Below are 23,899 nucleotides of genomic sequence, written 5' to 3'. Positions count from 1 at the left end.
CCGGCAGACCCCTGGCCGTGCGCTTTGGGGTGCTTGCCGCCGGCCGGAGCGGCGCGGGCTCCAGGACAGCCCCGGGGGGGGCGGGGCGGGGCGGGGCGGGGCGGGGCGGGGCGGGGCGGGGCGGGGCGGGGCGGCGCGCGCACAGGTGCGGCGGCTCGCGCCGGGCCCCGCCCTTGCCCCGGGCACCACCTGCTGGGCGGGGTCAGGCGCCGGCGGATGGATACACCACCTGCTGGCCAGGTGACCCCTTGTCCCCGGACACCGCTCCGTGCCCTCCTAAAGCCAGGACAGCGGTTTTTTGCCCTTTGGGAAGCGCCTCCAAGGGGCGACATCGCGGCCGGCATTAGGGACCCGGCGGACTATTTGTCACCCCCAGAATAAGGGGCTGTCGTGGCCGGGGGTGGGCGTGTGCGCGCGCGCCATCCCGGTAGGGGGCGGAGAGGGAGAGAGGGAGGCGGATGTGTCCGCGTCCGCAAGTAGATCCGGTTGAGGAAGTCGGCGCTCGCGGCCGCCGGTTCCCTTGGCCGCGCCAGGGCAGGAGCGTTCCCGGCCCCGCTCCAGCCGCGCTCCAGCTCCGCCATGGCCACCCGCTCCTGCCGGGAGAAGGCGCAGAAGCAGAACGAGCAGCACCAGGCCATCCTGGCCAAGCTGCTGCGGGAGGAGGACAACAAGTACTGCGCGGACTGCGAGGCCAAGGGTACGCGGGGCGGGGGGCGCGGGGGCCCGGCCCGGGCGGGGCGCTGCCCCAGCGGGTCCCGGCTCGGGGCGGCTGCGGGGTCCGCGGAGGGGCCGCGCCACGTCCGCAGGGGCGGCGGGAGCGGCGGGCGGCTCCGCCCGACACCGGGCCCGGGGGCGGCAGCGGAGTCGGGCGCGGGGGCAGCGGCGGGGCGGGCAGGCAGACAGCCTGACTTTTCCATGTGAGCCGCTTTCCGCTCGCTCGTCCATGGGCCGGGCTGCAGCCGCCTTGTCCTCCAGCGAGGAACCCCCAGCCGGGGCTTTATGCAATGACTGGCCCAGCCCTTTCCTGAAGTTTCACGGCCGCGTCCGCTTCCTGCGCTGCCAGGTATCGATCCAGAGCGGGCTGTGGCCTTTGGGAGGGGACTGGCCGATGCCGGGTAGGTGCCAGATGAGTTGAATGTCGGGTGTTCAAAACAATTAACCCTGCCGTGCTGACTCAGTCAGGATTCCAAGCTCTGTGAATCTGGATGTCTGAGTCTGGTTGACTGTGTCACAGATGTGGCTTTGGCGGTGAATGGAATTTTAAAGATTATATCACTGTCAAATCTTACAGTGCTTTAGTCTAATTTTTCTTCTGCACAAAAGTATATATATATTTGCATTTGTATTTACCTTGGATTCTGTGGCTTTCAAATGGAGAAATGTAGCACATTCCTCTTTCATCTAAAGTAAATTTATTAAGATCTTACTCTAAATAAGGTGACTGCACAGTAAGTTATTAAGTGTAATGCTTCCTGAATAACAATTAGGAGTTGACACTATATGATTAATGCCAGAGCTGCCTTGCTCAGTCCTTCTCCACATGAAGTGGAGGTGAAGTATGAGTGAGCTTCGTTTGAGCAACCAGAAATGGCACTGTCTTTGTAAATTCTCTTCCCATCCGTGTGTGCTACTTTTTTTTCACTGTGTACGCAAGTCATGCAGTGCACAATCAGAAAAAAAGACTGTATTTTCCTAATATAAACTCGTAGAAGTATATAATATGGATTACACCAAATATAATGGGCCTTTATGTTTTGTAAGTAACTCTGCCTAACCGTTTTCTAACACAGCTCCTCTTGCCCCCTGACAGCTGGTTGCCATGTAAAAGGCTCTTCGTAACCAGTGACTTTCTGGAAAAAGCATGTTTGTATTCTTTATTATTGGTGCTTTGTATTTCTGTGCTGAATGCTGCTTGGAGTTGCTTGCTGATGGAATTCTGTATGTATGTTGTTCTGTAGCATCAGCCTTAGGGCTGTGTTACTCAAGATTAGAGTCCAGAATTCCCTGATTACTGCTCATCCTGTCTTCTGAGTTTTCTCTTTCTAACTCTCGCTTAGAACGTGTGTAAGTTTCTGTAGCCCTCAGTGCTCACTATCTTTTGCCCTTTCCGTTCAGTAGTGGTGACACTTTCAGCTTCCTTTTCTTATATTTGTATTAATGAGTATTTTTATTCACTGTTCTTTGGTGCTTTCTTTCATAAGATCAAGCTTTGGTGTATCTTGAATTTGGTTTTTTTCTGTTCAGGTTCTGGAGGACTTACCAATCTCTTGACCAGGCTGCCTTCTGCTAGTACATATTAATTCAGTTTTCAAATTTCTAGTAGACTCTTTTACTTAGGTGCTTGCTCAAATCTGATGGCACTTCTGAAAGCTTCTTGCTTTTCTCTTTTGCTCAATTTCTCTTTTGCTGTCTCTCTGTATGCCAGAAGCATGGCTTGTTTCACCCTGTCCCCAGGAAAGCTGGCATGAAAATACTGGGTGATGCAATGTGAGGGACTTGTGGTTTGGCGGTTTCTTTTTTATTTATTCTATTTCTCCCTTCAAGTTTAATTTGCATTTGCTTCATCCTGTTCTGGCAATTTTTATTTTAAATCTTGTATCATGCTCGCTTTGTAGTGCTATCTGACTTTGCCTGTACTGTGTATGTTTGGGTTTTTTTAATAGTTGGAAGGAAGAGTGTGGAATGATCAACTTTCTCTAGTTGCAGCTCTTCTAAAGGCGCTTGATTGAGATGTGGCCATATAGACACAGTTTGTGCCAATTTCTTACTTGAAGTTTAGGAAGTTTCCTTCTAGGAAAGAGAGTTGTGTGAACAATGTTGAAATGCCTCCACTATACCCTGAAGTCTGGATTTCTGTATACTTCCAGAAGACAGCTCAGGAAAAAGGAAACATTATCAGTTGTTTAGTTGAAAATGAAGCTTGTCATGAGCATGCAATGCCACTGTTGAACTCTTGCTTATTATATTAGTCTTTGTTGAAACTTACTTACCAAAAGAGGTGAAAAGGCTGCAGCCAGCTGGTTTTTTCCTAATATGTTTCATGCTTAATCCATGGTGTTTGAATGCTCATGACTTGCTGCAGTGTGGCAAAGCTGTAGTTTTGCTAGTCCTGGAATGCAGAGCTGTCTGAGGCAGCAGCTTAATGTGGCTCTGTTAGCTAACCAGAGCCTGCCAGCTGTCTGGCTTTCCCCAGCCTGTGACAGTCTCCTTCACCTCTTGCAACCAGTAACAGCATCCATGTGATATCTGGTCATGTTTGTTATTACTCTGGATTTCCCTATGGTCAGTTCCACTGGAGAGCCTCTTCATCCTGGATTCTGCAGGAATTGTGTCAGTCTTAGTTCAGCGTGTTTTTAGTTTTCTTAATGCAATTTATTCATTTTTCTTTGAAATGTTGCCCACTTTAATTTCTTTTACTTTCCTGTTGTGTGCGAGTTTTGCTCCTTTGTCTGACCTTCTCCTTTCTGTTGCTCAGTGGGACCCTCCAAGTTCTGGTTTTTGTTTCTTTTTCCATTCGCCTAGTTGTAGGGTAACATCTTCATGATTAACTCTGGTTGTTTTAACTGAGTTGCAGTTGTCTTGGATCTTCTTCTGGCAGTACTTAAAAATACTGTTTTCAGTGTGGTCTGTCAGATAGCTGTCAGTTCAGCATGGGCATTTAACTGAAACTAAGAGGCTGTCATCACTAATTCCTTTCTCTCACACTAGATATTGTAGTATCTTTTAAACTTGGAGTACTATATTTACCCTAGGCTTCTTTTCAGATATCATATTTCCTTCATATCAATAATGCTTTTCTGCTGGCTTTTACTTCTTGCATCAAAAAGGTGATACAGGATCTCACTACCATCCTATCACTCCTAAGTTACTGAGTTAGCTTTCCTTGCCCAGGTACAGGGCCACCATATGCATTGCCTGCAAAGAAGTTTGAAGCATGCTCCTTTCCAGTACTTATTGCATGCTTGCTCTGTGTAAGAATTAAAAAAGATATTTCTTGGTCATCCTCAAAATAATCTATCATTAGCACTGGTCTTGTATCAAGAACAAATCCATTCTTTGATTTGTGGTCTGCTTCTTCAAGTGTGAGGTATACAGATACATTGGATGCCTTTGTAAGGTGAAAAATACATCTGAGGACACATCTGCCGGGGTAGCATTAAGTAAAAATTAGGATTGCTGACCCTGGCAACAGTTTCTGGAAGTGGTTTTTATTCTGTATTTGCCTTTTGCCTGTTAAAATAGCTGCTATGAATCTGACTGTTGCTGCTAAAATGTATTGGAAACTACCTGTTGTAGGGCCATATGGTAGTTGCCATATGTCACCTCCAAATTGTAAATCTTGCAGCTGTCAGAAAGACTAGATGATACTTCTGTGGGGAAGAAGCGTGAAAATCAAAAGTTCTGGAACTGTCTTTGAAATCACTGAAACTTTTGGAAGAGTGAGGAGGTTGGGATGACATTTGACAAGGCAGTTCTTGTCTCTGCACTGCCTGTTCTTTACATCCCTATCTGAACAGCTGTCTGCATAAGGCAGTAGATGTCTTCCCAGTGTTATATTGCTGGGAAGAAGTTACACTACTGTTTAAGATATTTGTAGGAAATAGTAGGGTATGTTGACAGTAGCTGAAATCACCCTGAAGTTTTGAAAGAGAGGCAACTGAAATTCCTTTGTGATCTTTTTGTTTGTATAACTAAGTAAAGCTGGCAGGAATTGGAAGGATATAGGAGAAGCTGTATCAGGTATGTAGACAATGCTGAAAGCAATTGTAAAGCATTTGAATTTTTCTTTCTTTTCACTGTAGAGGGAGGGTAATGCATTTTTTAAGTTGTTGTTTCAATACTGATATTTGAATCCCTTAAGCAATAACACCTCTTAGAAATCTGTCAAATGAAGCCAAAATAAAAAACCCCAAACTGTGAACATCAGTCAGGGACCCTTTGACTATAGGGGCTATAATTTGCTTTTTCTGTTTAGTTAATACCTACTTATAACATGCTAGAAGTCTCCTAGACTTATATTCTTATTGCTTTGCAGCAAGGCTGGTGTTGTTAGGGTGTTGATATTAAATACTGAATCAAGTACTTAGAAGTTCAAGTGTGTGATGAAGCACAAAAGGAGATTGGTTTCAAACACCATTAGGAACAGTAATCGGAGTCTTATGCTCCCCATTTACAGAGACAGTCACACTGGACCATGACTGATTGCCTTCAGTTTACAGGCTTGCTTGCTTAGATGGACAGTCCTTTGATTCTGCTGAATATCTTGTCCTCTTCTAAGAAGAAATGTGAATGTTCTCTGACATACCTTTTCTGTCTGTTATGCTTGTATTTGGATGCTGTCTTTACTATGAAAGGATTGACTACTGAAGTCTGTAAATTCATCTCCCTATCAAGAAGGCAATTACCTGAGCTGTCAACTGCTTTAGAATTTTTTTAAACTGTAATCAAGTTAAAATAACATAATTGGAAACTCGCAGACCTTAATATAGACAATTGTAGATGTTTCGGGCCTTCAGAAAAGGTGAATACATTTCTGTATCAGAGGAAGTGTTACAATTTTTCTGGTTTGGTTTTTTTTTTTAATGTTTACTTACTTCATGCCTGATAGTGCTTGAACCCTTTTTAAATGATCTGTTACCAAAATCCTAGTACAAAGAAGCACACTGACACTGTTGCTTGTTCAACCAGATTAAAATTGGTTTACTTTGGTTATAATATTAATGAAAATACTTTTCAGTATTTATAGTTTTACTGTACAGTCATTGAATATCTGTATGTGACTGAAGACTTGGCCTTCTGTCTGAAGAGTGGCAGGTTCAGGCTCTTGGGAGTGTGGAGAGAGACTGGACAGGAAAGATTGTGGTGCTAATATTTTTGTAGCTAGAACTTAACTTTAATTTCCCTAACAACAAACCAATCCCAACCATGGTGCCTCTTAGCAGTGGGGGAGAAAAAAATCTAGTTCAAGTAGGTAGGCAAACTAGCTAGCAAAAGAAATCTGGAATATTCCAGGTATGTTTATGGCTGTTCAGACTCTTTTGTGTAGACAGTTAAGTCTTGCATATGATCTCTTCTATGGCTGGGAGACCAACTTAAATATTTGTGTGTGACCATCACTTTTGTGAAGTTGCTTTTGCTTCTTGATGTCTGGTCTTTTAACTGTCTTAATCTTGCATTTATACTTTAATAGATAGTGTGCTTCTTCCTCAAGCAGATGAGTAACTCTCCCTCAGCCTGTGCAAGGCATCAGCTTTTGCCTCATTGTCAGTGTAAGAAAGCTTTGTGACAGCTCACACTAGGACAAGGCACTGGCTGCTGTACCTACTCAGGTGAAGATCTTTCCTGTCTTCCTCCTAAAGTGGAGAAACTCCTGAGAGGACAGCAGGGGGAATAGAACACAGTTGGATTATGCTGGAGGTCAGTTTCATGTGTCATCTCCAGTGCAACTTCTAGCCCTGTATTGAAGTTCAAACACAAAGTACTAGCTTAGTAGTAGCTGGTTGTGCTGTATGGATGTTCTGTACCAGTTGTTGCAAATATCAGATGTTACTACAGGTCTCTTGGATCAAGAAATTGCTAGTACTTATTTGTGTGTTTCTGTTGCAGAGTTCATATTGCTTCTGTGAGATCAGCTTGGTAAAGATCATGTGAATGTAACAGACTGGAATATGAATTGGCAGATACAACTGGAGGCCTCTGGCTATCCAGTGAGGCTTTGCAGTATCCTTAAGGAATAATGAAAGCAAAGCACTTTGATTCAGGGTTGTTCTTAGTTAAGCTTAGCAAATGGAATGATATATCTTGAACTCTAATAATGGTAAGGAACTGTATCACTAGAAGTCCTAGTGATAATCTGGTACTTAGCTGGTATTTTCTGGCCTTTCTGTCAAAGATAGTGCCTCAAAGACCCTTAGGGACGAGAATCTCACTTCAGTCTCTCTTGGGGCTGTACAATCAGGATTTTTTTTCCTGTTTCCCTGCTACTAAATAAAATTACCTCAGTGCTCTGTTTTTGTTCTATGTGCTCTTACCTGTTGATGACACTGGTTGGGTGAGACTGAAACTTAGGAATTAGTTGCTGTTGCAACTAGCCCTGAGAACAATAATTGTCTCCCGAAAGAAAAGAGCCCTTAAGACACCTCACTTGCTGGGAGAAGAGTATGGCAGCCTTATCCTAGGACTTGTGAATGGGGTGTTGCAGTGTTTTGTGACACTAGTGGCCCCTGTAAGGAAGGGGGTTGTTTCCATCTCCTGATTCTTACAGTGCAGAAAAATATTTTCAAATAAGTCACAGGAAAAATGTTTAGCTTGTAATAGAACAGGGTTATTTGCAAAGTTGAAGGCTTTTTACCCAAGTGGGTGCAATCTCCATTCTTCAAGACTTAACTGAACTTGACTGGATGAGACCCAAAGTGGCAGGATGTAACTTTGAATTTAGCATTGCTTTGACAAGAGGCTGGACTAGGTGACCTCCAGAGGTTCCTTTCAACCTAATTATTTCTGTGACTACTACTAAAAATATTTGTGGGACTTGGTTTTTTTCGTTATTTTTTTATTATGTTGCAAATCTTAGATTCTCTGAGGTGTATTATACAGATTCAGAAATCCTTATGTTCAGTTTGCTGCCCTATGTTCAGAATTTATTGGCAGTCTAAGCTGTTTCTGTTGTGTGGACCATAAGGGTGGGATAGTTCCTGAAAAGTGAGTATTGCTATTGCTTGCCTTTTTAAAGTGTGAAACACCCCAGTTCTTTTGATCAGGGATACAGGTGTGTGTCTTCGAGTGCTCCTGAAGCTGTGGTTCTGCCATTCCTTAGTGACATGGGAAAGCTGCTGCTGCAGGATGCTGTTTATATCAAGTGGTCTTTGCTTTGTTCCTGAATTTCCTTTTGTGGACCGGAATGATGTTGTCTTTCCTCTTTGGTCTGAATGCTATAAAGAAAGAACAACTGTGCTGCAGTTAAGGGATCCTTGTACATGATACAGAGGAAGCAATTAGATATATCAGTGATAAGCAGACTTTTAGGCAAGTATCCTTTCCTGGAAAGGTGACTCCCTCTTTAATGCATGTATCCTAGAGGATTTAAGAGAGTCAATTATAAGACATTGCTCAGGGAGTAGTCAGCAGTTGATTTAGCTCAGGTGTCACATTGTCTTAGACTGCCTCAGCAAGGTTCATTTGAGCATGATTCAGCTTTACTTTAGGAACTCTCCTGCTTCACAGTGTTCTCTTGTGGCCACAACTAAATTCTCCAAGACATAATGACTGCCTTGTGAATGGGTAAAGTTGTTTGGTATCTTTATTTTCATGTTGAGGCTCCTAAGAGTTAGGCTGATGAACCCATGACTAGTTAAATCTGTCTTCAGTGTACTGTCGGCAAGTTGTTTTCAGATATTATGGCAGAGTAAAATGAGTTAGTACTGAGCTATGATTTTTATTGGCATTGTTGAGTGGGATAGCTCACAGCTGGAGGACTGCAATGGATAAGAAAAGGTGCTTAGGAAGGGCAGGCTGGGATTGTGGTAAAGGGGAGTTGCTATTTGTTGTGAGACCAGTGGGGCTGCCTGCGGCTTTACCTGGAGATGAGTGAGCCAGTTGGGAGCTTATGGGTCAGGAGTAGTAATGAGGCTTTCCTCAGACAACTCAAGCCTAATGTTCGCAGGATTTGATGCTTATAGGGGACTTGGACCACCCTTATTATATTCTGGGGGGACAGCACTGCAGGGAATAAGTAATCAAGGAAGCTTCTGTCATGCACTGATGCCCATATCTCAATACAAGTGGTTGAGGACCTGTTTCTTACAAACAAGGAATTACAGGTTGAGGATGTAAAGGTTAGTCTTGGCTGCAGTGGTCATGAGGTAGAAGAGTTCAGGATCTGAATTGGAGACAGCAAAGCAAAGAGTAGAATTACAACCATGATCTTCAGGAGGGAAGATTTTGTTCTCTTCAAGGATCTTTTTGGAAGAGTCATTTGGAAGATGGTTCTGAGCAGAGAGAGTCAGGAAAGCTGGTTGACTACTTCTTTAAGCTCTAGTGTGGCATATGCAATGAATAGGAAATGGTACAAAGGCACATTGAATTAATGTTCTGAAAAAGCTCAGACATAAAAAGGAAGCATATAAGAGGTATAAGCAGAAACGTGGCCTAGGGAGAGTCTGGAGACATTGTTCAAGCGTGCAAAGATGTGTCTAGGTCAGAAAGCCAACATCCATACGGAGTCTTACCTGTCAGGTATATGTAAATAGCAACAAGGGAGGCATTTACAGATAATTGGCAGAAAAAAGAATAGAGAAAATGTGGACCCGCTGCTGAATGGGGAGGGGAACTCATAAGGGATGTGGAAACAACTGAGACATTCAATGCCTTCTTCACTTTGTTCTTTACTAGTAAGACTTGCTTTCAGCGATTCTAGGAAAGAAAAGCATACTCTCAGTTAGTAGAGGAGGATCAGGTTTGAGATTGCTTATGGAAACTGGATGTACACAAGTCTGTGGGCTCTAATAGGATGCAGCCAGGAGGGAGACAGGGCTGGCCAAGGTGATTTTGTGGTGACTCTCATTGACCAAGGTAATGGTGAGTGGGGAGGTGGGTCTTGGGGGCTGAACTCAAGCAAATGTCTTTACTATCTCTGAAAAGGGCAAGAAGGAACATCTGGGGAACCACAAGCCAGTCAGCTTTGCCTCTGTCCCTGGAAAAGTGACAGAGCAAATAATCCTGAAAACACATGAATAAAAACGATGGGCAGTAGTTGGTATGCATTAACTAAGGGGCTGTAATGTGTGACCAACCTGATAACCTTCCACACTGAACTGAGCAAGGTGACTGGCTTGGTGGATGAGAACAATGGGTGTTTTCTTACCTTGACCTTTCATGAGGCTTTTGAAACTGTCTTGTAACTTTGTCTTTGATAAGCTGATGTAATGCTTTCTGGATAAAGACACTGAGGTGGATTGAAAATAGCTTAGAGGCTAAAATGCCAGGCTCAGGGTGGTGATCAACATGTTAAAGTTGAGTGGGAGCCCAGTCCATTTTGGTGTAGCTGAGGGGTTGTTATTGAGGCCAGCACTGTTTAACATCTTCATTAATGACCTGTGTGACAGGATGGACCCCTCCCTTGGCAAGCTTGATGGGATGCAAAACTGGGAGGAGTGGTTGATAAACCAGATGGATGTGCTGCTACTCGGGAGCAGGCAAGTGAACAAGTGGAAGAAACGAGCCAACAGGAACAAAGTTCAACAAAGGGAAATGCAAAGCTCTGTCCCTAGGGAGGGGGTTTTGGCAGTGCAGAAGAGGTGCTGTGGATCAAAAATTGGTCATGAATCAGTAATGCACCCTTGCCACAAAGAAGGCAAACAACATCTTGGACTGAATGTCCAGAGTAGAGTGGTCAGTGTCTGGAGGGAGGAGAGCCTTTCCTCAGTACTGGTGAGACTGCATCTGTAGTCCTGTGTCCCGTTCTGAGCTCCACAGTACAAAGAAACAGGGACAGACTGGAGCAAGTCTAGGAAAGTGGCAGGAAGGGGAAGGTTAGTGTGCCTTACAATCAAGTAGAGGCTGAGAGCACTGAGATTGTTTAACCTGGAGGAGAGAAGGCTGCTGGGGAGTTCTTATGCGTGTGTATAAATACCTCGTGACAGAGAGTAAATATGATGGAGGCAGACTTGTCTGTGATATCCCGTGATAGAACCAAAAGGCAATGAACGCAAATTAAAACACGGGAAATTCCACTGAAAGATAAGAATTTTTTTTTTTTTTTACTCCAGGAAAGACTATTTAGGATCAGGTTACCTGGAGAGGCTGTGGAGCATGCATTGTGGAAGCACCAAAAATCTGACTGGGAACAGCCAGCCCTAAGCAACCTGATGTGTTTTCTGTGCTCTGAGCACCAGGGCTTGGATGAGCTGATCTTCAGTGTTCCTTCCAGTCTCTCCTACTTCGGATCCACTTCAGTTATTTTATCACTTACAAGCTGGTATGGTGTCCCACTGCAGATAGCATGTAATTTTTTTCTCCCCAGCGTGCAAGTGTCAGCCTATGTAGATTCAAAGTAGATTCTTTGTTGAAGTCCTTTATGAGAAAGCAATTAAACTGTAGTAAATACAGACTGTAGTGGAGCTTTGAATTTTCAAGAAACATAGACGTTTTGCTGTGGTTTGTGCATCCAGAGACAAAAAGGACCAAATCTAGCCATTTGGAGCAACTGGGAGTTGAGAGGTTGTGGTAGAAGGGTTACTCATATCTTATGTTTGACTGAAATGTTAAGTCTAGCTGGGAGAATACATTCACAACTTTAACTGCTCTGTAGAGCTGGTAAACAGTTGCTTAGAGCTAGTGTCCTTTGTGTCAGAAATTTCCCTGGATCTTACAGCTACTGGTTTGAGCTCCATATTTTGACTATCAACTATTTCCTCTGGAAGATTGGGAAAAAAGAAACTACTACAGATTCCTGTTTGTCTTACATTCTGGCCTCTTATCTGATTAATGTTTGCTGAGAGCTTGAGCAGTATTAGTTCTCTTAACATTTTTCTCTTAAATGTCTTTATAAAAATCCATTCAAACAAAACTGCTTTATTTTCTTTGTGATAACTTGGCAGATAAAAAATTGGAATGGATACCTATTTATATTAATATTTGTTTACAGTAGACTCTGATTATGTGATATATTGCTAACTCCTGCTTATCTTCCACTGTCTTGTCTTGATCACATGTTGCTTTCCATTAGGTGGTAAACTGGTATGCCTGAGTACGTACTCTCAAGGAGCTCCTGCCCAGTGCTATGAAACAACCCAATCAAGAGAACCCGAGTTCCTGCCTTGTTTCTGCCTTGGAGGCTTATCCAAAATACTGATGAGATTTGTCTCCCTCTGACCAGAGGAGCCAGATGCTTTTCTGTTCTGAGGTGATGATCTGAAGAGGAGGAAGAACTTGGAGGAACAGAGAACATCCTTGTGCTGCAAGTCTGTGGTAGATGTGGATATAGAGGGTGCTGATGTTGTGGCTTATGGAGTTTGTGGCAAGTTTTCTAGGGGGAAGTTGATCTGTGTGGTTTTTGTATTCTACCTATCTCAGTAGCCCTAAACTGTCAGTTGCCCCTTTCCTCTCTCCAGGAAAGGTGTTTGTTTCTGGTAGACAGTGGAGGAAAAAGAGGTAGAGACTGTAGCTCAGCACCTGTCAGTGTGGAGCTGTGGACAGCCATGTGTGATAGTTGGAGGCAGTGTTGCCAAGCAACTGACTTTGCAGGTGTGGTTTGGTAAAGGAACAGTTCTTTCTCTAAAAGCTGTGCCTGGCTATGATTTTGTGTTTAAAAAAGGAGAAAAAAAAACAAAACAAAAAAAACCTCAAAGATGAGTAAGTAACTTTCTCTCTTGCATGGATGAGAAAAGGAATGCAATATTCCACATCCAGCTATTGATTGCTATACAAGAATCAAATGCATTTTTACTGAAGTCTTTGAATGAAAATGAATAAAGCTTGATAGTACAGGACTTTATTGGTAGGGTTAAAGACAGTAGTAGTCATATAAGAAATCTGCAAAACAAGATGGAAGTGATTCATCATGTAACCTGGTATTTTTGAATGCAGCTGAACTTGGGGGTGGATTCAAATCACAGCAGAGAGTGACAATCAGGAAAGAATGATCATTTTAAATAAGCTCCTGGCAATGTGTGCTGAAGTCATTTGGATTTAAATTTGTCATTCATAACAATTTATAGAAGCAACTAGTGTATTGGTAAGTAATGATGCCTTTATAATAAAGGGACTGATTATCCCATTAAGGTATGCATATGGGGTGTTTTCTCAGTTGCCTGTTATCTATAGAATGACAAAAATATCCCTTTAAACATGACAAATGCCACACTTTATGTGCACCCTTTAGATCTTCAGAGGAAGTGTGCTTGACCACTTAAGCAGGAGTTAAACCAAAGAGACCTGTCAGGAAGACAGTGCAGGCCTTTTGGTCTTTGTTCTCGTTGCCAAGTGATACCTGGATTATCCTCAGCATTAAATGCATTGAACTGCTGTACCAGGTTTGTCTGAGAGGGCCCTAACTTTCCATGGCAGCTCTCATGCTGCTGTGCTTTGCAGCTCTGGAAGGTTGTTGATAATGCACCAGTGTTTCAGCTGGTGCTGAGCAGTGCAAGTGCAGCCTCAAGGCTGTCTCTCCAACCTCCTGCCAAAGGCCACTGGACTGGAGGTGGGCAAAAGTTTGGGAGGGGATGTAGCCAGGACAGCTGACCCAAACAGACCTAAGGGATAGCCTATGACAAGTGGCACAGTAAAAGCTAAGAGAATGCAGGGGGAGGGGGAGGTTTTGTTGTTAAGGTGTTTGTCTTCCAGAGCAACCTCTGTGTACTGAGACCTTGCTTCCCAGGAAGTGAGTATCACCTGCTGATAGCAGAATAAATATTTTTCTTCTTACTTCTGCACAGGGCCTTTGCTTTTCTTTATTAAACTGCCTTTATCTTGACCCATGAATTTTTTATCTTATTTTCTCCTCTTTGGTAAGTGCATGATGACCAGACAAGGTTTATCCACCACAACTGCTGAGGGTTTCTTGGGTGTTCTAAGTACAAAGTAACTGTCATTCTCATTAATAAAGACTGTGAAGCCTTGGTTCAATTTTCTGGGTGTTCTGCAGCATATAGCAAGCAACTTCTGAAAGAAGTGATGCTGAATACCCCTTTATACTTGTCTTGTTCACTGTGATTTCCATGGAGCTTGGGTGTTCATGGAGTCCCTGCTTAAAAAAGTTTACTCCAAAAATATATTTATGGAACAAAAGGATTCTGTCAAGTGGTCTTAAACGAGACTTTAAAAAATACAACAGATCCAAGATCTCATGCTTGAGAGTCCTGCAAAGCTTTGAGAGCATATTTTGAGAATTGATAACTTCTCAAGCAATCTTAATCCTACTTAGAACTCATATGCACAATTCTGTATTCTAGACTAAATGCAGCTGTGTGCTTTGGTATTGTATTCCATTTCTCTTCTGGCATCTGAAGGAAATGATATTTTGAGGAAAAGTATTGTACAGCCACAACTTACTTTCTACATAGAGTATGGAAGATCACTTTGGAAAAATAACTTGCCCAAAGAAACTTCCCAACTTTCTCTCAATTTGTTTGGAACACAAATCTAGTTAAATCAGCTGTGAAGAACACTACTTTAAAGTAAATTTGTTCTTTTCTTTCTCAGTCACATTTAGCTGATATAATGATGTCTGAGTATTGATGAGTGTCATGCTGGAATGTCCAACTGTAGTTTGAATTTTATTTAATCTAGTATCATCTTGCAGGAGACCAACATAGTTTTAGGAAGCAAGATGCCTTTAGAAAAATGCAAAGCACATTTAAGCCTTGAATGTGTGGCATGATGCATTTGAATTGAATATAAATAAGTTACTTTGTGGTTAAAAAAGACAAAATTTTTAAATACTGGACTGAATTTTTCTTCAAAGAGATGGTGAAATATACCTTAGAGCTGTTCAAAACAACTGAACAAAGCCCCAAGCAGCATGGTCTAATTAGATCTGATTGAAACAGCAAGTTAGTTTAAGTGATGTCAGGAAGTCCATTTATGCCTAGATTATTTTATAGGTTCTGAGGAAATGCAGAAGTTCTTTAACACCTGCTCTTTAAAAGATCCGTCTTACAGAGCATAGGTACCTTCTGTTGTGTGTATTGGCTCAAGCTCAGCTTCAGGGATGGGTGTTGAAGCACTCCAAGGTGTGATCCATTTGCTGAGACTCTGGCAGAATGCAGTATTAGGATGTAGCTACCCTGGCATGCAGGTCCCTGGTATTTGTGGGAAGGATTTGTGTCTGTGACACTGGAGCTTCAAGTTGAGAAAAGGCCTGATTCTGTCTGTCCTCTTCAGCCTCTTCTTTTCCCCTGGTCTTCTGTTAATTTAGTACCCTCAGCTCCACTGAAAGTTCTGCTCTGAAGATTGATAATATCGTTACAGTAAAACTCAAGGGTCATCCAAGACCAGAGTTGCATTTGTGAGGTAGGCCGTTCCTGTGCCTGAGAACTGTGGTGTATTAGTGTTTGAGGGTGGGCCAATAGGCTCTCTGTAGGTAAGAGAGGTGAATGGTGCAGCCTAAAAATTTACTTGATCTGATCTACATAACCTGAAGAGGAAATGAGACAGTATGTAGAGGAGGAATGTAGGTGAATATCTCCGCAGTGAATGTGGATGTGCTGCCAGTGGGATGGCAGAGAGAATCAGAAGAGTAAGAGTGAGAAAACTCATGGGTTGAGATGAAGACAAGTAAAGCAAAAGCTGCGCCCACAAGCAAAGCAAAATAAGGAATTAATTCACTTCTTAGCATCAGCAGGTGGGTGTTCAGCCTTCTCCGGGAAAGCAGGGTTCCATCGCATGTAACAGTTATGTAGTTACTCACTCCAAATGTCTCTCCTTTCTCCTTCTTACTCCAACTTTTATTGCTGAGCACAGTGTTGTATGGGATGTTCCTTTGGTCAGATGAGGTCAGATGTCTCAGCTGTGTTGCTTTCTGGCCTCTTGCCCACCCTCAGCCTCCTCACTGGCAGGACAGTCTGAAGAGCAGAAAAGGCCTTAATGTTGCACAAGCACTGCTCAGCAATAAAAACATTTGTGTATTATTCACACTGTTTTGGTCACGGATTGAGAACACACCACCATAGGGCCTTCTATGAAAAAATAAACTCCATCCCCACACAAAGCAGAGAGGATTTGTACAAAAAACCAATCTGGCTGGTCACTATAGATTATTTCAGTGTATTTTTACTGACTAGAGCCTGAAATTTGGCATTTTACTTTGCTCACTCATGGCTTGAACAGGTGCACTTTTTGCTCAATATAAACTGACTGGCTGGCCAGGCCTGGAGAGTGGTGAATGGAGTCACATCCAGCTGGTCACTAGTGGGTTTCCCAAGGGCTCAGTATTTTGTCCGGTCCTGTTTAATATCTTTATCAATGATCTGGATGAGGGGATTGAGTGCACCCTCAATCAGTTTACAGATGATACAAAGTTGGCTGGGACTCTTTGATTTGCTGGAAGGGGGCAGGAAGGCTCCCGACAGGTTCTGTCAATGGGCTGAAGTCAGTTGTATGAGGTTGAACAAGGCCAAGTGCCAGGTCCTGCACTGCTGCAGGCTGGGGAAAGAGTGCCTGGAAAGCTACCTGATGGAAAAGGACTTAGGGGTGCTGGTTGACAGCAGCTGAACATGAGCCAGTGTGTGCCCAGGTGGCCAAGAAGGCCAATGGCACCTGGCCTGTATCAGCAAGTGTGGCCAGCAGGACCAGGGCGGTGATTGTCCCTCTGTGCTTGGCACTCGTGGGGCTGCACCTTGAGTTCTGTGTCCAGTTCTTGGCCCCTCACTGCAAGAAAGAGTTGGACTGAGTCCAGAGAAGGGCAACAGAGCTGGGAAAGGGTCTGGAACACAAGTCCTGTGAAGAGGAGCTGAGGGAACTGGGGGTGTTTAGCTTGGAGAGGAGGAGGCTCAGGGGAGCCCTAATTACTCTGCAACTCCCTGGAAGGAGGTAGCCAGGTGTGGGTTGGCCTTTTCTCCCAGGCAGCCAGTGACAGGACAGGAGGCAATGGCCTCAAATTGTGCCAGGGAAGGTATACATTAGATATTGGGGAAAATTTCTTCACTGAAAAGCTGGTCAGGCATTGGAACAGGCTGCCCAGTTCCAGTGCCTGAAGTGGTGAATCGTCATCTCTGGAAGTATTAAAGAACAGGTAGGTGTGGTACTCGGCCATGTTTGGTTAATGGTGGAACTTTCAGATTTAAGATGTCTTTTCCAACCTTAATGACTCTGATTCTATGACTCTTGGGTAAAGAAGCTTGGATCTCTGGTTTCTCTGCATCTTGGAGGGGTTATGGGGTTGCATTTACCTTCCTTGTAGTGTATGAGAAAGCACATCTCTGCAGTCACTGAGGACTGCACAGAGGTTGTACAGTTTGTGGAGTGTTTATTTAAGGATCTCTTCAGTTATGTTTGAGGAAAAATTGTAAAGGGAAGCTGATTAATGCAATTGCTAGGTAATGTCTCTGGTAGGAATGGGTTCATTCTTGTTTATGGCAAACAGGCTACGTTATAAGCCTGTCTTGCATACAAATGTTATCTCTGAGGTTTTTGTCATAGTTAAAGGAAGAACTTCAATAACTGACTGAAGGGGTTTTTTGCAGCCGGTGCTTATATAATCTTTATCCCTTGACTGGGTATGCAGAAGGGTTGTTGCATCCTGACAGAGTAGCATAGATTTATACCTTTCTTGTTCTTGTCAGTGATGCTTTTACTTACTGCTTAGCTATCAGCTTATGAAAACATTTTGTAAGAGCTTGCTGTTCCCCATTTTCCTTTTATTTCTGCATATAAAAGGAGTATAAATTGTAAACTTAATACAGTAAGTGTTTTAGCATTTCCTTGCTGGCAAGGGAAAAATTGCTGTCAAGACCTGCTCCAGAAGCTTCCTAGTAATACTGTAGTATGCTACATAACTTTGTCTTTTTTAGAAAGTACCAAATGCAGCTAACAGGAAATTAGAGCTTCCACACCTTATTCTTGCAGCCTGAACTCTGACACAAGCAGTCTTTCTCTTCATGAGTGAACAGGCAGGATAAAATTGGAACACTACCCCTTAGCCAAATTGAAATTTTATTTCTGAAGCCATTAGGTTATTGAGTGTGCCGGGGTTGGCACCTTTGTCATCTCTGATACTTGGGGCACTGACTTTACTTTCCAAAGGGTGCTGTAGCAGGGTGTTATCCCACAGGGCTGGTAGGAGTGCTGTGGCTGTGTCCTTTGTACTCTGCATGTGTGCATCCACATACAGTCACAGACACGTGCTCAGGTTATGCAGGCCTGGTTGCCAGCCAGGGTTTGGGAGCTGCTCTCTTGACAGTTCAGAAGTGGCTTATGATCCTGCTTACCTGGGCAGTGTGAGGATGGGTGAAATCTGAGGTGTGAAGTACTTTCAAGTTAGGAATGCAAACTTTGGGAGATGGTTTTAAAGGAAGTTTCAATGCAAAACACTTGAGTTAAACCGATATTTTCATTAAAAATAAGTGTTTTAGTGAGGAAGTAGGTGTTCTTTTTAAATCCTGTTATCTCATTTCTAAGATAAATGGGAGGTCTTTGTGATGTTTTGGGGAATAAATCCCAAAAAACCATCATAATCTCCTTTTTCTCTTAATTTACATGAGGAGTGCTCAACTATGTATTTATGTATATAACTTTATAGTGAACTCTAAATATTGTATTGTATTTCACATCTTAGCTTTTATGTCCTATAATCACCTAATATTTGATAAAATGACTTTATTTTGGTAAAGCAAGCTTATCTTCTCACAATCTTATTCAGTCAAAAAGATTTTTAGTTGCTGACTATTTGTTAATAAGGCAAAAAAAATATTCTTTCACTTTGTCACCTTACAAGACTGCTTGTGCCAAATGGCTGCTAGACAAGAAAAAGACCTGTTCATCTCAAGAATAAACTAACATTACCTGTGTCTCTCCAATAGCTAATGTAACCAACCTGTCCTCTGATTTACAAACTGCACTTTCATATTCCACACTTAATTTTCTGTATAGAGCTTTTGCTGTTTGAAATTACTTGGATGCATTCCAGAATTGAAGTAGTTATGAAGCCAGCCACTTGATTTTGTGGCTTAAACACAGAACCGAAGGAACATTCATGTCACTGTACTTCTTTTCTAGTAGAGGCTTCATACAGTCCTTGGAATTTCTTTGAAATGCTTTTAGCAATTTTTGATGCTACAGAAGCAATTGAATAAGTGAGGTGAAGGAACAATTGAAACAGTTTGATACATATTTCTCTCTCTCTGACTTACAGAGGTGGGAGGGACAGGGTTGTGCAGGGGAAATTTCATTCACGATACTTCTACAGAGCCTATTTGGAGTTAGGAATAGGTCTGCACTTAATGGATTTTTTGATGGCTTTCATGAAAAATGGTTGTCCAAACCAAAAGACAAACTTGGAGGAATCCTGTCCATGAAACTCTCTACCACCTACCAGACAGTGGCTAAAAATAGCTAAGCAATGCTTCTAAGGCTTGTCTTCCCACTGTTCCTGCAGTAGGCCTTGAACCATACAAATCTCAGCTACTATTAAGCTGGGCTCTGGAACAGTGTACTTGTTGTCTGCCTTCAGTGCAACTTAATGCTGTTGAGTTTGATTTATTTAAAAATATGAAAATAGCCTGTTACAAGCAGTTCTTGTTTGCACTCCTGTCCTACTTTCCTGAATGTGGTAAATTTTAAGTTCTCAAGTTCTGGTCTTGACTTTCCGAACACAAGCTTACTAAGCCAGCTGTAAGAGACTGCTAACAACTACCATGTAAGCTACAGCCCTTTGTTGCCTTTGTTTAGATAAAACAGTATTTTGCTGCATACTTTGACACCTTAAAAGCACATAAAGACTGAGCTTGCGTGGTTTTCCCAGTGATGGGTATGGAGGTAAAGCAAGGAAGCCTTTTCTACTGTAAAGGAAAAGAAATTATGCTTATTGTGGGGAGTAGATGTGACATGAGAACATGCTTCAGGCTATTTGTTCTGTATAATCAGAAACTAATTCAGTGGATTGAGTGACAAGTAAATAATCCTTTATCAGTAGTCTCAAAAGACTTAAGGTTCAAGGGCCTTGAAGAACATTTAATAGAAAAAAGATTCTTATACTGTAGTTCTTGCATGATTTCCTTTGCTTCAAGATCTTTATGCGAGATCTTTCATTCTTTCAAAGATTTGCTTAATTCACAGTCTGTTTCAGTGGACATTAACTTTGCAATTGAGCTTTTTTCTGTTGGGGGTGGGTGAGTGGTGTTTTCTTGTAGGATTTGTTTCACTCCCCCTACCCCATCCACCCCAGGAGTCTGTGAACTAAAAATGAGGATGGTAATCTACCTTTTGTGGGAAAAACTAAGCAGCCTTCAATGAAACTAGTAAGAAAGAGTCTTTGAACCATCAGGATTAGACTGAAAATGCATGATAGTAAATTTTTTTTTGGAGTATTTCAGTATTATTTTGACTTAATTGCTGTCTCTAGGAGAGAAACATGGAGGAATCTCTGTAAGTTCTGCCTTGTTCTTTTGTTCTTCCCTGAGTAGCCCCTGGAGAAGGCACTGTGTTAACTCAGATCTTCTTGTATTAAATTCAATTACATAAAATACAGCTGCTGCTTACTTGTTTTCTTTTGTTTCTCTTTATCTGCTATGTAAGGGTGCTTGTCTCCTGTTCACAATCTTTATTTTTATCTCAGCTTGGAGAAGTTACAGATGTTTTTGAAAGATATTTTTTCCTAACTTGGTTGAAGTCTTGCATAGCAGAACACTTGAGCAGTATGAATTTGGTGTGGGAGTAATGGAAAGGGAGAGAGCACTGTATGGGTATGCTTGGATTGATGCAATGAGGCTTTCTTTGACCAAAAGTGATAGCTTTTGTGAACTGACTCAGGATGGGTCAGGTGTGTAGATTTTCTTGCAGTTAATTCTCTGTTCCACAAGATGGAGCCAGTTCTTTGGCAAATCAAGTCTGTCAAACAGCAGGAGAATTTGGGGAAACAAATGAGAATTAAAGTAACTTCACTGCGCTTTATAGGTAAAGGACAGGCAGGATGCTGTTGAGAAAAAAAAAGGATTGTAGTCTGTCAGAAGTCCTTAAAGATGTTGGCCCAAGATAAGTTTGCTACAGACTATATTAGAGATGCAAAGTTAGTACTCTGTTATGTGTAATACTTGGTTTCCTTCCTTGTAGAATTTCTAACTGGCATCTGCAAGAATGTAAAGTGAAAACTAATTTTGTGTTTATGTGCCTCTATCATACAAACCTTATTTAAAGCTAGTCTTTGTTGGGGTCCCTCCCCTGCCATGGAGCCCTGAGGGAGGCACGGGGTTTCCCTGCCCCTGCTCAGCCTCGTTCCCCATTGGTTGGTTTGTGTTCCCCGGGGCGGGCAGGGACGGTCGGGTCCCGTGGTTGAGGAGTTCCTGAGAGAGCCCCGGCCATGCGGCTGGAGAAATAAACATCTCTGAAACATCTATCAAGAATCTGTCCATAGATATATTTCTTTTCCACGGGACTCCTGGTTTGATATATGCGAGTTACAGTAATCCCCGCTGTAACAAGTCTTGACAAGCTTTTTTCATTTAAAACTTTGTCTCAAAACTTATTAGTTTCTTGGCAAACTGGGTTTATGCATGTATTGTAAAGGATTCAGAATTGTTTGCTGAGATGTAAAACGGTTGTCCTTCTCTTGGACAGCATATGTAAAATTGAAAGGCTGCATACTTGCTCTTTTTACCCCAATTCAGACCTCTGTTTGCTCTCTATACGTTAAGATGTTTCGTGAGAGGGGTCAGCACCTGTAGTGAGCAAAAGGAGTGTTTTGTTGTTAACTGCAGTTACAGTAAGCTGAACAGATGGTGGTGGACTGATGGAGGGAAGGAAACTGAATTGTTGTAATAAGGGAACCAACAATCATCATTCAACTTCATAGTCAAATTTGCAGTGATCTTATACTTGCTCTTTTGTGGATGTCACCCAGTTATGTCATATTTGAAGACTTTCATTTTCTTTTGCCTCTTTCTAGTTTGTTCTGGTCTCCACTCCACTGCCTTTTTTTTTTTTTTGGTAATGTGTTTGTGTGACAGGTTCTCCTACTCCTGCCCAGTCTTGCCTGTTATTTCTCTCTAATTCCTTACTGCAGGTGGAAACTGAGTAGAGGATGGAGCATTGACTGAGGTGTTCAAAACAGCTGAAATATTTTTTTGAACTAGTCAAATGGAGAGCTAAAGCAATGTTTCACACTGTATTGACTGCTTGGGTTCATATACAGCTAGTGTATGAGGGTTTCACATTTTTTGTAATGCTGATAAAAGTACTATTTCCTCAGCATTTTAAATGAACCATATTGTTTAAGCCTTGTTTTGTATCTCATGCAGTGCTGTGTGTATGCTGATGCAAAATAAAACTTGAGCAGTTGGAGTAAAACTTAAATCTTGGACATACAAACACTAACGTACTTTGTGTTTTGTTTCCTTTGAAAATGCATGATACCAGCTTCAGCATTACAATTCCCATCATAATTCTTGCCCAAAGATGTATGTCAGCTGTACACACAAAAGTTGGTTGTATCATATAGAAGTACATTAGAAGGGTTTATCAGCAATGTGTGAATTTTTATTGTGGCTTCTTCAATCAGCTTCTTTCTAAAACAGTGGGGTAGAACACATGGTCCTTACTGAATGAGTTAATGGGGACAGGGAAGAAAGTGTTATTTGGGAGTATGTGCACAAACATTAAGCATGTGCAAGGTATGAGTCTAGTTTAAATCATATGAAGGAGAAATCTGTAATCAAAAATTGTATCCTGAAAAAAGAAAAGTGTAAGGGAAAAGTGGGAAAGATTTTGAAATATGTTGAGAGAAAAGCTTTCACCTCACCAGAAAATATGTAAAAATGATGCCTTTTACACAAAATTCACACTTTGATGTGCATTTTAGAATGAAAGAATGGCATGTGAGATTGAACAACTTTTTCAGCAATTTAAAAATTGGCTTGAAATCAACTTATCTGAAGACTTTTATCTAAAATTATGTAAATTGCTTTCAAGCTCTTTATTGCTTAGGTTTTAAACAGCTGAAGTTGATTTTTGAAATGTTCACAGTTTTTTAGTAGCTGTAGATATTTCTGTGAGTAGGGAGAATGGTGGTTCTATATAATAACTATAGTGGCATGGAAGTCTACTGTAACTGGAAATAAACTCTCTAGTTTTTTTCTTAAATTCGTGAGTTATCTAAAAACTCTGAAAACTTAAAGATACAACAGGCTATGTTGTTCCTTGGTGGCTACATATTTCTTTCATTTTTAGAGCCCAGATGGTCTCTAATAAAGGACTCCTTAAATACCATAAATATGTCACAGTTAGTGCTGTTTCTATGTACCTAATTGGATTCTAATATATATTTGAGATGTCCCTGAGTGTTCCCTCCTGGCTTTTGCCTACTCCCTGCCTGCTGGGTAGGGATAGAAGAGAAATCCTTGACTCTGTGCAAGCCCTGTCCAGCTGTAGCCAAAGTATTTCTGTTACCAGCACTGTTTTGGTCACAAATCCAAAGCACATCTCCATAGGGGCTGTAATGTAGCAAGTTAATTCCATCCCAGCCAGGCCCAGTATACTGGGAAATATTGCTTGGTGTTGTCCATTTAACATGTAATAGCCAAGACTGCAAATTAATTATATGAAGCTATATGATGGCCCAAAGAGCCACCTTTCTGTTTGGTTCTTACAAGAAACTTGCACTTGTGCTGTGTTGAAATTTCAAGTCAAAATTAATCACTCCTTTTTATGAAGGTAACTGAATTACAGTTATCAGTAAGACTAAATACACACAACAAACCTTGTGGGCCTAAAAAAATAGCCTAGTTATTTTAAGGATTCCTTAAATTGTGTATGACCTAATGCATTCAAAATCTTGTCATGATTTCTCTGGCAGATAGCACACACCTTCACAGGCACCTGCTAAGAACTGAAATGGGAATTTAGGTCTAATCAGTAGACTGTGTATAGAAATATGGAAAAAAAAGTTTAGAGTGAAGAAAAAAAAAGTTTGATTCTCATCTTGGAAGCAGCAATCTGTCTTACTGTTGCTGAAGTTTTTTCCTTTGTTCAGCCAGGCACTGTTCCAGCGACTTCACGGTATTCTAGTATATAGTCTAGTATAAATATTGGTCACTTTCAGTCCTATGGCTTTTTTCCTAAAATTAACTTTAGTAAAGGATGGAAGAGACTGAAAATACTTTTAAGCAGTTATCTATATCTTAAATGACTGAAGAAGTAACTTCAAGGGTATTTTTATATTGGAGTGTTGCAGCAAGCTGCTGAAGTGCACATC

At 42.0% G+C, this 23,899-nt stretch overlaps 1 protein-coding gene across 3 annotated transcripts in view; it reads left to right on the top strand.

Annotated features, from left to right (window-relative positions):
- The first annotated feature begins 450 nt into the window (after positions 1-450).
- Positions 451-23,899, top strand: part of SMAP1 (small ArfGAP 1) — a 92,475-nt gene continuing 69,026 nt past the window's right edge. The window contains exon 1 of one of the 3 annotated variants that reach the window (XM_069011340.1): positions 451-697. In XM_069011340.1, the coding sequence (XP_068867441.1) occupies positions 580-697 (118 nt within the window). In that variant the 5' untranslated portion in view covers positions 451-579. The remainder of the gene's footprint in view (positions 698-23,899) is intronic. The other 2 variants (XM_069011339.1, XM_069011341.1) reach the window with 2 other exon arrangements.

Source organism: Aphelocoma coerulescens, chromosome 3 (assembly GCF_041296385.1).
Source record: "Aphelocoma coerulescens isolate FSJ_1873_10779 chromosome 3, UR_Acoe_1.0, whole genome shotgun sequence".
NCBI lineage: Eukaryota > Metazoa > Chordata > Aves > Passeriformes > Corvidae > Aphelocoma > Aphelocoma coerulescens.
Note: the sequence above shows the minus strand (reverse complement) of the source record. Positions and strands in the feature narration are given on the sequence as shown.